Source organism: Rhinolophus ferrumequinum, chromosome 2 (assembly GCF_004115265.2).
Source record: "Rhinolophus ferrumequinum isolate MPI-CBG mRhiFer1 chromosome 2, mRhiFer1_v1.p, whole genome shotgun sequence".
Classification (NCBI taxonomy): Eukaryota; Metazoa; Chordata; class Mammalia; order Chiroptera; family Rhinolophidae; genus Rhinolophus; species Rhinolophus ferrumequinum.
The window spans coordinates 61,912,054-61,926,372 of NC_046285.1; the positions used below are offsets into that span (position 1 = coordinate 61,912,054).

The following is a 14,319-nucleotide window of genomic DNA, read 5'->3' on the forward strand; positions in this document are numbered from 1 at the left end:
AATGACAGTTTGGGCCAGTTATTTTTGCATAAGTAATTATTCTAAGATTTTATATATTTTCAGGACCCAGCTAATTTTAAGTATAAACATAACTAACATTTGTATAGCATTAAGATTTTATAAAACTTGTCACATTCGCTAACTTGTCTAATCTTTATAAAAACTCTGTGAAGAAGAGACTACATCCTTTTTAATGCTGAAGACCACAGCCCAAAAACTATTCTGTAAATTTCCAAAAAAAATCATAGAAGTCAGGAATTGACTTTAGAATCCCTCTTCTTTTCACCAGACAAACTTACTTAATATTACAGTATTTTGCTAAGCAAGCTTAACTTTAGATTTCTTTCATCAGCATGTTGTCGTTTTTAGGTCCTGTATGCATTCTGCTGCTGGCTGTACACCTATGTGTTTTTTTGGGGAATGACTGCAAATGGTATAGTTTTAATTTCAGTTTCTGTCACTGGTGTTTTTTTTCTAATATAAGTATCCAGTGCTGTGATGATTAATGTTATATATCAAATTGACCAGGCTAAGGGAGGCCCAGATAGCTGGTAAAACATTATTTTTCAGTGTGTCTGTGAGGGTGTTTTTGGAAGAGATTTGTATTTGATTCAGTAGCCTTAATAAAGAGATACCCCCTCACTAACGTAAGTGAGCATCATTCAATCCACTGAGGGCCCAAGTGGAACAAAAAGGCAAAGGTAGGGCGAATTCTCTCTCTTCTTCAGCGGGGACACCAGAGCTCTTGGTTCTTAGGTCTGTGGATTCCTGGTTATACCAGAGGCCTCCTGGTTCTCTGGCCTTCGACTCAGACTGAGTTATGTCATCAGTTGTCCTGGGTCTCCATCTTGCAGAAGGCAGGTGTGGGACTTCATGGCCTACACAACCACTTGAGCCAACTCCTGTAATAAATCTCCTCTTATATATATCTATATGACCTACTGGTTCTGTTTCCCTTTAGCTGCGTCCTACAAAATTTAACACACTGTATTAGTTAAGTGAAAACTAACTTTTAGATATTTAAAAAATTTTTTTTTCAGATTTCCTCTTTGATCTATAGATTATTTATAAGCAAGAAATCCAGTTGCTCCATATCCTTACCAATGCTTGGAACTTTGCCTTTTTAATTTTCACCATTCCAATAAGTATATATTGGTATGTCCTTCTAGTTTTAGTTTGTATCTCTCATGACTCATGATGTTGTACACTTTTTCATGTGCTTATTAGCCATTTGTATATTTTTGTGTGTGAAATGTCTACCCCAGCCTTTTACCCATTTTTCCCCCCACGCTGGGTTGTTTTTCTTTTTATTGTGGATTTACGAAAGTTTTTAATGTATTATTATATATTCTGGATACAAGTCCTTTATCAGACATATGTTTTGTGAATATTGTTTCCCAATTCATGGCTTGTTCACTTCCTTAACTGAGTAGTCTGATGAGCAAAAGTTATTAATTTCGTAGAAGTATAGCTTATCAGTTTTTTTCTTTTATGATTATTGCTTTCTGTGTCCTAAGAAATCTTTACCTATCCTCAGGTTGTGAATATATCTTCCTAAGTTTTCCAGTTTTAGCTTTTATGTTTAGATCTATGATCCATCCTGAAAAACTTTTTGGTGTGTCGTGTGAGGTAGAAGTTGAGGATTATTATTTTTTTCCATGGATAGCCAATTGTTGTATTATCATTTGTTGAAAAGGCATCATTTTCCTCATTAAGCATCACTGAAAATCAATTGATCATATATGAATAGGTCTATTTCTCAAATCTCTAGTTTATTCCATTGAACTATCTTTTTTGCTAATACCATACTCTACTTACTATAGCTTTATATTAAGTTTTAAAGTCAGATAATGTAAATTCTCCTGCTTTCATAAAAGATTGTTTTCATTATGCACTTTGAAGATAGATTTTGGCTACTGTATTTCAATATTCATTTTAGAATCACCTTGTCAATCACACAAAAAAAACTTCCTGGGATTTTAATTAGGATTGAAAGAATCTACACATCAACTGACCGTTTAACAATAGTGAGTTTTGGTCTTAATATTTCTAGCCATGTTTTGTAGTTTTCATTATAGAGATCTTGCACAAGTTCTTAAAAATTTACTTCTTAACAATTTATTTCTAAATATTTTATGCTTTTTGACACTATTGTAAAATAGAACTTTTTTAAAACTTAGTTTTCCTACTGTTTCCTGCTGGTATATAGATATAAAAGTAATATTTTTAAATTGACCTTGTATCCCGAAAACTTGCTACACTCATTCATTAATTCTAATAGCTTTTTTTTTGTTGAATGCTTATGACTGTCTATGTGAAAAACCATGTGTCTTCCAACAGGGACAATTTTACTTCTTACTTTCTAATATTTATGCCTTTTATTTTTTTGTTTGGTGGCATTAAATAAGGCTTCTAGGATAAAGTTGAAAAGTGATGAGTCTGGATATTCTGGATACGAGTCCTTTACAAGATATGTACTTTGCAAATGTTTTTTTTCATATTCTGTGGCTTGTCTTTTCATTTTTTTAATAATGTCTTTTAAAATGCAGAAGTTTTTCATTTTGATGAAGTTTAACATATCAATTTTTGGTTTTGCTTTTGGTTCATTTATTATGTTTTCCAAGAAATCTTTCCTTAACCCAAGCTCACAAATATTTTCTCCTGTATTTTATAGATTTCACTCTTGTTTTAAGTCTTACATTTTAAGTTAGTTTTTATATATGATGGGAGGTAAGGGTCAAGGGTTACTTTTTGGAACATGGATGGTCCAACCATTCCCATACCACATGTTGAAAGATGATCCTTTTGTGTGGAGATATTTTTTATAATAAATTAAATGTCTGATGCAGGGTTATTTAGATAATAAATAACTGTGTCAAATTCTGTAAATTGTGTTTTCAAAGAATTTGTCCATTTCATCTGAGTTGGAGAATTTAGTGACATAAAGTTGTTCATAATATTTCTTTATCTGTGGATAAAGTGACCACAGTATGTAGGATCTATAGTGACAGCCTTTCTTTCACCCCTAATACTGGTAATTTTTTTAGCATTTCTCTCCTACCACTTCTGCGGTAGTATTTTTCTCCCCCTTGATACCCCAATCTAAGTAGAGATTTATCCATTTTATTAATATTTTCAAAGAGCCAACTTTTGGCCTTGTTAACTGTGTCTATGATTTGTTTTCTATTCCATTGGTTTCAGCTCACATCTATAACATTTCTTCTTAAATTGGCTGTAATTTTCCTCTTTTTCTAGCTTCTTAGGTAGAAACTTAGATGACTGATTTTAAGCTTTTCTTCTCTATATACACATTTACAATTAAAAATTTCCCTTGAACCTACGCTTTCCCTTGAGTTCACAAATTTTGATAAGGTTGGATTTAAATTACCATTCTGTTGTTTTCTCAAAATTTAGAAATGTTCAGTAGTTATTTTTTCAAACATTTTTATTCTGCCCCTTTTTTCTTTTTTGGGGGGGGAGACTCAATTAGACTTATGCTAGATAGCTTCATGTTGTCCCACACAACACTGAAACTTCATTTTTCTTCAATCTTTTTTCTCTCTGTTCTTCAGATTGAATAATTTCTATTGCTCTTTCAAGTTCACTGACAATTTCTTTTGCTTTCCACAATCTGGTGTTGAGCCCATCCAATAACATTTACTTTTCAGTAATTACATTTTCCTCAAGAATTTCAAACTCAAGAATTTCCACTGAGTTCTTTTTTATAGTTTCCATTTCTCTGCTGAGATTTCTCATATACTCATTCACATCTTTCTTTAGGCCCTTGAAGATATTTATAATATCTGCTATAAAGTTTTTGCCTGCTAATTACAAGATCTAGATTATTATGAGACAGTTATTATTGAGTGCTTTTTCTCTTGAGTACAAGTTACATTTTCTTCATGTCTGCTTATTTTTGATTATATAGTGGATTTTAGAAATAATAGGTTGTAGAGACTCTGTATTCTTTTATGTTCCTCAGAAGAGTATAAATTTTCATTCCACCAGAAGTTAACTTAGTTAGGCTCAAACACCAAACACTGTACTGCAACAGGCAACAACACAATCTGTTCAGTTCTTTTAGCTTACTCATACGTACTGCTTTACTGCCAAGCCCACTGGGGTCTCCCTTCACATGTACAGTTTTCCTAGCCAGCCAAAGATCTGGATGTAATTTATATGCAGGTTTTAGAGTTCATTTCCTTCTGTGGCTCCTTCCCTTACATGATTTTCTCCTTTCTAGCTGCTCTTCCCTTGTCCTCTAACACCTAAATCCTATAAAACCACAGGCTCTCTGATACCCTATGTAGTATGTGAATTTGTAGTGCCCTCAGGCAAAAAGCTATACTCTTAAATCTTTCTTCTTGCTGATGCCATCTTTTGAGAGTAGATTCTTTGCCCTTTTCTTGGTTTTTTTTTTGGTCATTCTCCAGTGCTTTCAAAGAGTTATTTTAAAAAATATTTTGTCTAGATTTTATAATTGCTATTTGCAGGAGGATTAGTCTGATCAAGTGATTCCATTATTACCCAATAATATTTATTTAAAGTCACAACTTAGCATTTACTATATGCCAAACATTATGTAAAATGGTACATGTGTACAAAAATCCCTATCTTCAAGGATCCCATCTTGTGTTGGCTTGACATTATATATGTTTTAAATATATTTTTATGTATTACATATATTTTATACATATAATTTATATAGGAATAATACACATATCCATAGTCATATGTATGTGCAAACAAATGAAAATGGACAGTTTTCTTACTTTTCTACTGCAGATCGTTTCTGTGACTTGCTCTTGTAATTTAATGCCATCTTTGTTTCCATTCCAGTGTATATAGCAACACCTGCAAAACAAAACAGTCCTTTAAAACAATCCCCTAGCATGTTTCACAAGACACATGTACACACTAGCATGAAAGCATCTAAGAAAATGTATTGTCTGACAGTTATTGCAATTTGGCTTCCCTTTAATTTTGATTGGAATTTGTAAAAGGCTTTCCAAGTCCAATTTTGGGGAACTCTAGTCACTTAAAGTGCTGGATAGGGAAGGCATGGGGGGTTCTGTTTCTGAGTTATAACTAAGATACCTGAATGAAAGACATACTATTTGAGTTGGAATTGATGGAGGAAAAGGATTTGGAAAGATCAAAATGGCAGTGAAGGCCAGTATAGTAAGAGCAAACAGGGTTAACAAAGACAGAAATGGAAAAGCACTTTCTGTTAGGTTGGAACAATAGATTAGGACCAGAATTTGAAAGGCCCTCAATGCCAGATTCTGGAGTCTAGACATAATTTCACAAGCACTGGAATGGTAATACAGAAATCTATCAGCATAAATAAACAGAAGAAAAGTGTTATTTTTAAAATTTGTGCCTATGTGAATGACTCTGAGATGAGCAAGAATGACAATAATAATGGGACTAAAACTGGGGAGTGAATGAAATTAGGCAAGATGAGCCTTGTAAAACACTTTGGAGTTAGACCTTGGTTTTAATTCTAGCTCTGCCACTTGTTAGTTCTGGGTCCTTGGGCAAGTTATTTCATCTCTCTGAATCTCAATTTCCCCATCTTTAAATGGAAAAACAAAAAAACCAAAAAATCCTCACAGAATTGTTGTGAGCTTTATATGGAACATTAACAAAATTCCTGGAAACAGATAATCAATAAATGTTTATACCCATTCCTGAACAGTAAGATTTGAGAAGTAGTGTAGAATTCATCACGTCCTCTTCCTAAGGATTGGTCCTAGAATTTTCACCACTAGCATTATTCCGTAAAGGCAGGAATTACAACTCAAACGACAAAAGGCACCAAAATTATAGAAATGTGAAAAATCAGCCGGAATGATACAACAGAGCGATGATACTGAGGCAAACAATAGCAGACCCATCTAAAGGCATTCAAATACACATTTTCTTTTAAGAGCATGAAAGGGGTTACCGCTATGGAGATGAGTTAAAATACAGCAGTACATGAGAGGACCTAAAAGCCTTGGAGGTTTTCTCTGGCTTTTGCCAAAAGAAAGTTATTATAGTTTTCTTTTTTAAAAAAATTGTGGTAAAATAGACACAATTTACCATTTTAATCATTTAAAAATGTAGAATTTAGTGGTACTTAGTGTATTCACAATGTTGTGCAACCATCCTCACAATTTAACTTGAAAAAAATTTTCATCTTCCTGTACCTATTAAGCGTCATTCCCCATTCCCCTTCACTCCCCAGCCCACTAATCTATCCTATGTCTCTATGAATTTCCCTATTCTGGGTACTTCCAGCAAATGGGATCATACAATATGTAGCCTTTTGTGTCTGGCTTCTTTTACTCAGCATAATGTTTTCAAGGTTTGTCCATGCAAGGTTGTAACATGCATCAGTTATTCATTTTGTATGAGTGAATAACTGTCCATTATGGATAGCCTACATTTTGTTTATACATTCATTAGTTGATGAACAGTTGGACAGTTTCTACCCTTTGACTATTATAAATAGTGCTGCTATGAACATTCTTGTACAAGTCTTTGTTTGAACACCTCTTTTCAGTTCTTCTGGGGTACATATCTAGGAGAATTGCTGGGTTACATGGTAATTCTATGTGTAACTTATTGAGGAACTGCCAAACTGTTTTCTACAGCAGCTACAACATTTACATTCCCACAAGCAGTATATGAGGCTTCTAATTTCTCCACAACCTCACCGACACTCGTTATTTTCCATTTTTTAAAAGTATATGGGCTTTTTAAAAAATTTTTATCAGAGAGCCTAATTATGAGAGATAAGATACAGAAAAGAGAAGAGAACCTCAAAAGCTGTAAACATGCAGTGTGAATAACATATGTTAGCCAGCATATGAAGGGCCATTCCTAAAATGGGAAGAACTGGATGACAGTTAAGGTTATTATCGACTTCACAATTTGCCTAGAATTGATTCAGAGCACAGTGAATTAATTAATTGTTAATTAATTAATTGATCGATCTCTAAAGCAAGAACATTATTTATTCATCCTTTTGATCCAGTTAGTACATGTTCCAACAGTACCTGGTATATAGTCATAGGTCAATAAGAATTTGTTGAATGAATGAATCAGCAGCTTTATTCATCCAATTTAAGAATAATCATAATGGAATTATATAGGTGGTTTACTGCACATGATGCCAGATTATTATACTGGTTCTCATCCATCATGAACAGAAGTGCCAGAACTATTTTCTTAGCACTCAATTTCACAACTATATACAAAAAAAACATATAAGAGCAAGGTTCTAGTCTATTACTCAAAAATAGAGATTAAGAACAAAAAATACAACACAAAATTATATTAATACAATCTCTGTAAGGAAATTATCGTAGGCAAAAGTTAACTAAGTAATAAATTATCCAACCAAAAGACCACAAATGCTGCTTTTAAAAATACTTCATATAAAGAAAGCATCAATGTGAATCTATAATTAAAAATGTTCAACATATACAAACCAAAAATTTCTTTTGTGTTTTTTAATCTGGCTCCACGAAGCAAAAGACTCTCTGGCCCCAGAGGTCTAGGAAAAAAAAAAAGCAGTAAATATATTAAAAATTCAATTAGATTCTAAAATGACATCATCAGTAGAAGGCATCTGAGATATAGTTACAACACTGCTTTTATATAAAACCAAAATCTCAGCTCCTATAAAGCTTTCTAGGTCAGTCATGATATTAGTTACCATAATAAAAACACCTGCTTTAGCATTTCAGTTACTTTAAGGTCAGTGGCTCAGAAATAAAATTTTGCTGGTAAACTCACAAAGCCACCAAATTCAAAATTTTTAAACATAAAACACAGCAAAATAAAAGATTAAGCAATGATTTTAAAATGTTTAAGAGAAGATGAAATTTTAAAATTTTGAGCACAATCAATACACGGTTTTCAAAGAAAATAGTGTTACAATGCAATGTAAACATAAGTTGTAGCATGATTTGTATATAGATGCATGAGCTCTGCATAATTAAAATTAAGTGGATTATAAGACGTAACATAGTAAGTGAGTTAGTACTTTTTTAGGCAAGATTGACACTACAACTTGACTACTTGCATTGCATACTTCTTGGAGTACGGGTCTTCTTGGTGTTTGAATTTCTCTCCATGAAGGAGATATAAAATGAAAAGGCATAACTAGAAAGGAAATTTTATTTTCTTAGTGATACCAAAACAATAAGAATCTATTATGGATAAATAAAAAAGCCTTAATTTTGTTGATATCCCTTATGCTTTCCTGAAACATACATACACAGTCATCCAAATCGAACAGAATCTAAACAAATTCTGAAGATATCTGCAAAACCCAAACACTCTAAAAAATCCAACAGAAGGAAGGTCAGGTGTTTGGGACATGGTTAACAAATATGGTTTTATTAACTAGTCATGTCTGGAGCACATTCCATAGATATTCCAAAATCAATTAATCAGGAGCCATAAAATAGCTCTTTTTTATTTGGTGTTGGTTCCAACAATGAATAGAAAAACTCTGAGCTCATACTGGCATATACAATTAGGTTAGAAAGCTTCAAATTAAAAGATAACGCATTAGCAAACTCTGATTGCTTCAGCAAAGAACATGGCTCCTTTTTTAACCATTCTAGGGGCTGAGGTAACATAACTGATCTTTTCCTTTACCAGCCACAGTATCGTAATGCAAATTAGACTATGAATCCTCACATGTATCCCACTATGTCACTACAGATATCAAAATAAAACCTAGTCATAGTTATTCAAGCAGGGGTCCTACACTTAAAAAGACCTTGTTGCAGAGTTTATTCAATGTGCTCCTATGTTAATGTTTCTTAAAAATGTGAATTGGTGCTGATGCATGATATGTGGTGGCTTATCTTGAGGATGTCATTTAAAAATGCTCAATTCTTTGTCAGTGACTTATTTCAAGCAGCCAATTTAATTGAACATGTGTCTCCAGAAAAGAGGTGGCATGCTAATTTGAATAGAAGTTCAAGGGATGATTCCAAGATTCATTCTAAATTTGATTTGTGGTCATGAATAACAATGTAATCTCATCCCATCAGCAAATCTTTGAAATGACCCAAAGCCTTTCATATAGGCGCCAGAAATTAACCTAAATATTGAAGGTGACAAGCAACCAAGCAGACAACCAACCAACCAACCAATCAGAACAACCAACCAATCAGAAGAGTAAATAAGAGGTTCTGGATGGTCGGTAAATACTCTAGTTGTGCTGAATTATTTTGAAATAAAGAAGACCGTAACATTTATACTTGTTAAACATTATAAAGACATTTTTTGTATTCTAGACTTTAAGTGTGGTGAGTAAGGATTTGAATAAAAATAGCTATGTTTCCTTTTATGTTACTATCTAACATTAGAAGAAGAAATACAAGTACACAAATGATCTTTCTAAATTATTCTGGTATCACTTCATGGAATTGGTTTCATCCTTACCTGCTGCTACTACAAATTACTAGCAGATGGAGTGCTAAATGCTTTTAAATTAATCTTTTTCTATGATATGCTGCTTACTTAGCTAATATATCTTTAGCTTTATTCTTACCTTACAATTTCTTCCATTTGTTGAGTTATTATCATTCGTCCCATGAATCTATCAAAGAATTCACCACGTTACAAAAAAACTAATGATACATTACTTCTGACATCAATGGGTAGAAAATTTTAGATACTTTTGGCACTATTTTTATACATGAAACAAACCAAACTTTTGTATATATGAGTGGTCCAATATTCATGTTAGAAATTATAAAAGTAAATGCTTATCACTCACTAAGCTTTAACAATTTTTAAATTCTTGCCTTCTCTATTCCAGTAAAGAATGAGGTAATGAATGAAAACATGTTTTGAAAATGGTATGCAAATGTTATATATTATTACTATTTTCAGTTTCATCATCATGAACATTTATATTGCTAGATGCATACGTTAATTAGCCAACAATGAATGCTCACATAGTTCATCGCAATTTACTAAATAAAACTTCCTGTGACCAAAGTCATTCACTTATTCATGTATCCATTCAACCAACAAATACTCATTGCGCAATTACTGTGTGAGTTAAGTGCTGGAAATAGAATAGTAAGCAAAAACCTCTCAGTGATCTCCAGAGCGTCTTTAACTTTTGGTTGCCTGAAATCGAGAGTAAGTGGCCTGTTATCAATGAATTTTCATAGCCTAGCCTTTCAGTTCTAACTTCCCCTATCAAAACAGCTCCACAGCATAGTGAATTCAAGCGTACAATTACTTTCTACTATGTTGAGAATTGAATCCTGAATTGAAGCAAATTCTAGACAGGACTTAATGTTAATCATTTAACTAGGCAAAGAAATATTAAGCATTTCCTTCCAAATGTCCCTATTATTCTTCCTGTTTTCAGGTCACAGATGCTTTATCCCTTTTGGCTTCATTGTTTCTTGCTAATCTCTTCTGCTTCCTTCAACTCCCTGTATCAGGGAGAAGTAGTGTTACTTTTATTATCTCCACTTAATGGAATTTTATGTAGCCTTGGTTTCAGCCTCAACTTTGGACTGATTCAAAGAACCAATTCAGCTACTGTCACCCTAGGCATCTTTCACAGATAATGTGTGATCACTCTTTTGATTTTCCTGAGCTAAATTCCAACAAGAGACCTGTATCCTTCAATTTATCTGTCCTGTTATCCTTGATTCTAAGGTACTTCTCATCAGTTCATGCCAGTTCCATACTGGATTAACTCATCCTGCACTTTCCTTAGCCCTTTCTCCAACCCATAGTTTGATTTGTTTCAAAGTGAAAAGATCTTTATTCTCTTTTCTGATTATAGACTCAAGCACCACATTTTATAAAATGATTCAGACAATATAAAAAGGATACCAAAAGGGAAATAATCATGACTGGTAATCCTACTACTCAAATACAAACACTGCTAATATTTTGGGATATGTTTCCTAGGCTTTTTTCCAGTCAAATATAAATAAATATGTATCTTAAAAACAAAAATGGGATCATACCATATATAATGTTGGTAACATTTTCCCCCCACTTAGCATTTCCTGCCATAAACACAGATCTACATCATTATTTTTAATGGCTGTACATAATACCGCATTTTTGATTACTTACATAATTTATGTAAATAATACACTACGGATGGAAGTTTGTTTTTTTCAACTTGTAGTCTAAACAATGCAGCCCTAAACAACCTGTGTACATATCTTTTCATATTTTCATTAAGATAAATTCCTAGGAGTAGTTTCATTATTTAGTTAGGAAAAATTCCTAGAAGTGGAAGTGCTAAGTTAAGTCTAAAAAATTAAGAGGTGGAAAAAATAAAGAACTAAAGGATTAAAGGAGCCAAGGAAAAGGATAATGGAGAACTGCAAAACAGACACCTGCTAGCGGCTGCTCCTGAACAAAAGGCTCTCCTCGTTTTTATTTCTTCCGGTGGTTTGGCAGAGTTCATTTCTTACTATATTCTAGCCTCTCTCAAAAAACTATTAAGGAGGAATAATGTAATTCCATTTAATAATTAGGTAACTAGAAAGGAATCAACAATGTTCAAGGGGGGAAGAATTAATAAATGTTTAGCCTTTCTAATAAAAAATAAATTAAAATTCAAGTTTTAAAATTATGATACTATTATGTACAAAATTAGCAAAAAATTTAAAACTATAATACTTAATACCGTAAAATTCTGAAACAAAGAAGACCTCATAAACTTATACTTTGCTCATGGCAATAAAAACTAGTCCAATGCTTTTGTAAAGTAAGTGTCAGTATGTTTATTAAAGGCCAAACTCTTACGGCTTTAATCCAATAATTCCTTTTGTGCAGTTCAGTCTGTTCTTAATAATCTAGTACTAGATTATAAACTCTAAGAGGCAATAGCTATCACTGTTTCTTTACTGTTATAGTCTCAATTTTAGTATAATGCTGCCGAAACGAGCGCAGGATTCTCAGTGTCTAGCACTACGCCTCAATTATTGGAGGCACTCGATATCTGATGAATGAATGGGTAATAAAAACATTCGCCCTTCCTTTGATCTAAGATAATTTGGAACTCTATCATTCATCCATTCATCCAACAGGTAATTACTGAGTGTCGACGATGTGCCTGTTCTCCCTATACCGTTTGCTACTATGTGCCTATGTGCCTACGTACTGTTCAAGTACTTCGATGCAATAGTAGAGTGAACTACACACAAATCTTGCTTGCATACGTCATAGACAATTCAATAAAAGGGAAAATCTAAGTACTCAAAATTAAGTACATAAACATATTTATTCTTTCAGCTGTCAACAAACACGTAGTACGGCCTCCTACTTGCCAGATCTGTCCTAAGTGCTTAGGACATGTCGGTGCACAAGACACACAAAGGTGCTGGCCCTTGAGTTTACCTTGTAGTTGAAGAGATAATAAGCAATAAACATAATAGGTAAGTAAATTACACAGTATACTAGGAGGTATTATGGGTTATAAAAAAAAAAAGCAGGACAGAGTAAGGATTAGGCTGCAGTATTAGTCAAAGTGGGCTTCACTGTGGAGGAGGTTTAAGCCTAGACTAGAAGGTGATCGAGGAGTTAAGACAAGGAACTCCTAGTGAAAAGGTGAGAGTGAACATGGCACGTTCAAGGGAAAATATGGAGGCCGGTGTAGCTGGAGGGTGAGCAAGAGGGAGACGAGTCAGAAATTAGGTCAGAGAGGAAAGCTTGGGGATAGGGACAATCAGTCAGGGCTTATAGGTCCTTATAAAGATAAGGGTTTTGACTCGGAGTGAGATGGAAAAGCCATTGCATGGTCTGAGCGGAGGAATGACATGATCTGACTTTCATTTTAAAAGGATCACTCTGCTGTTTTTGTGAGAACAAACTGCAAGGGAAAGAAGACTGAAAACAGAGAAAGTGGTGAGAGTGCCTTTGTGAGCAGTAAACCAGGCAGGAAATGATGCTGGTTTGGACCCAAATAGTAACAGTGAAATTGGTGCAAGATGATCAAATTCTGAAAGTATTTTGAAGGTAAACCAATTAAGCCATCCTAATGGATTGGGATGCGATGTGGGAGGGAAGGTGAGGGGAGGTTAGCAGAGAGGGTACGGGCTGAGTCATGGCTAACACTATGGTTTTGGGCCTGAACAACTGGAAGGATGGACTGTCGTCAGCTGAGATGGGAAAGGCTATTGGCATAAAAAGTTTCTGAGGGAAGATCAGGAATTCAGTTTTCAACATGACTACTTTGAGATACTTAACTAAGTGTCCAAGTGGAACCATAGAACAGAAAGTTGGATATAAAAGTCTGGAATTTGGGAAAGAAGTCTAGGACGGAGATAGAAATCTGGGAGTTAGCATGTAGATGGTCTTTACAGCCGTCTGCTTGGCTGAGACCACCAAAGGAGTGTAGAAAGGAAAAGGTACAGGGAGAAGGGAAGAGGACCGAGGACAGTACTGGGTCACTCTAACATCAAGAAGTCAGGGAGGAGGAGAAATCAGCAAAAGGGACCAAAGAGGGACTAGTGAAGTAGGAGGAAAACCAAGAGCAGGGAGTGTCTTGGACGCCAAGTGAACGAACTGTTCAAAGAAGAGAAATAATGAACTATCCAAAAGCTGGATTTCGAATGTAATATTTATAATAGCAAAAGAGTAGAAGAGTTAGGTATTGAAATATTAGGAAATGCCTTTGTTCACACAGACTATTTCCACAGCCATTAAAAATGAGCATTAAGAATACTGTGCAGTAACATGGAAAATCCTTTTTGTAATCACAAAAGTAATCTATATTCTTTTAAGAAATATTACAAAATTTAAAGAACACAAAAGGTAAGTAAAGAGCAGCTGAAATTCTACCATCAAGAAATAACTAACATTTTGACACGTAATTCCAGGTTTTTCTTTCTCTCTTTACCTACCTATTTTTCTACCCCGCTAGTTAACTACCTATCAAATACACAGACATACACATTTTTTAATATAACTGGGACCATATGAGAGCTACACCTCTATTTCTTATTTAACATTTTATGTTCCTATGTCATTAAATTCTTTGAAAACATCATTTTTATAATCTACATATTTCTCTCATATCTGTACCATATACCCATTTAAGCATTCTCCTATGTGGACATTTAAAATGCTTTCAATATTTCCCTCATATACGGTATATAGTAAAGTGAAAAAATACAATTTTACATATATAATATTTTTACAGCTATGAGTTCCTCAAAGACAGAAACTATACCAACTCATCTTATTTCTCACTAACCATAATAAGCACAAAAGTGCTCAACAATAACTTGTTGAATGAGTGAATAAATAAAAACAGCAATA

The 14,319-nt window shown here is 33.8% G+C and overlaps 1 protein-coding gene across 4 annotated transcripts in view; it reads right to left on the reverse strand.

The window, feature by feature from the left end:
• Nucleotides 1-14,319, reverse strand: part of ATP11B (ATPase phospholipid transporting 11B (putative)) — a 101,025-nt gene that overhangs the window by 54,935 nt on the left and 31,771 nt on the right. For all 4 annotated transcript variants that reach the window (XM_033126677.1, XM_033126696.1, XM_033126670.1 and 1 more), the window contains 3 exons: nt 9,563-9,610; nt 7,482-7,546; nt 4,773-4,854 (listed from right to left, as the gene is read on the reverse strand). In XM_033126677.1, the coding sequence (XP_032982568.1) occupies nt 4,773-4,854; nt 7,482-7,546; nt 9,563-9,610 (195 nt within the window). The remainder of the gene's footprint in view (nt 1-4,772; nt 4,855-7,481; nt 7,547-9,562; nt 9,611-14,319) is intronic.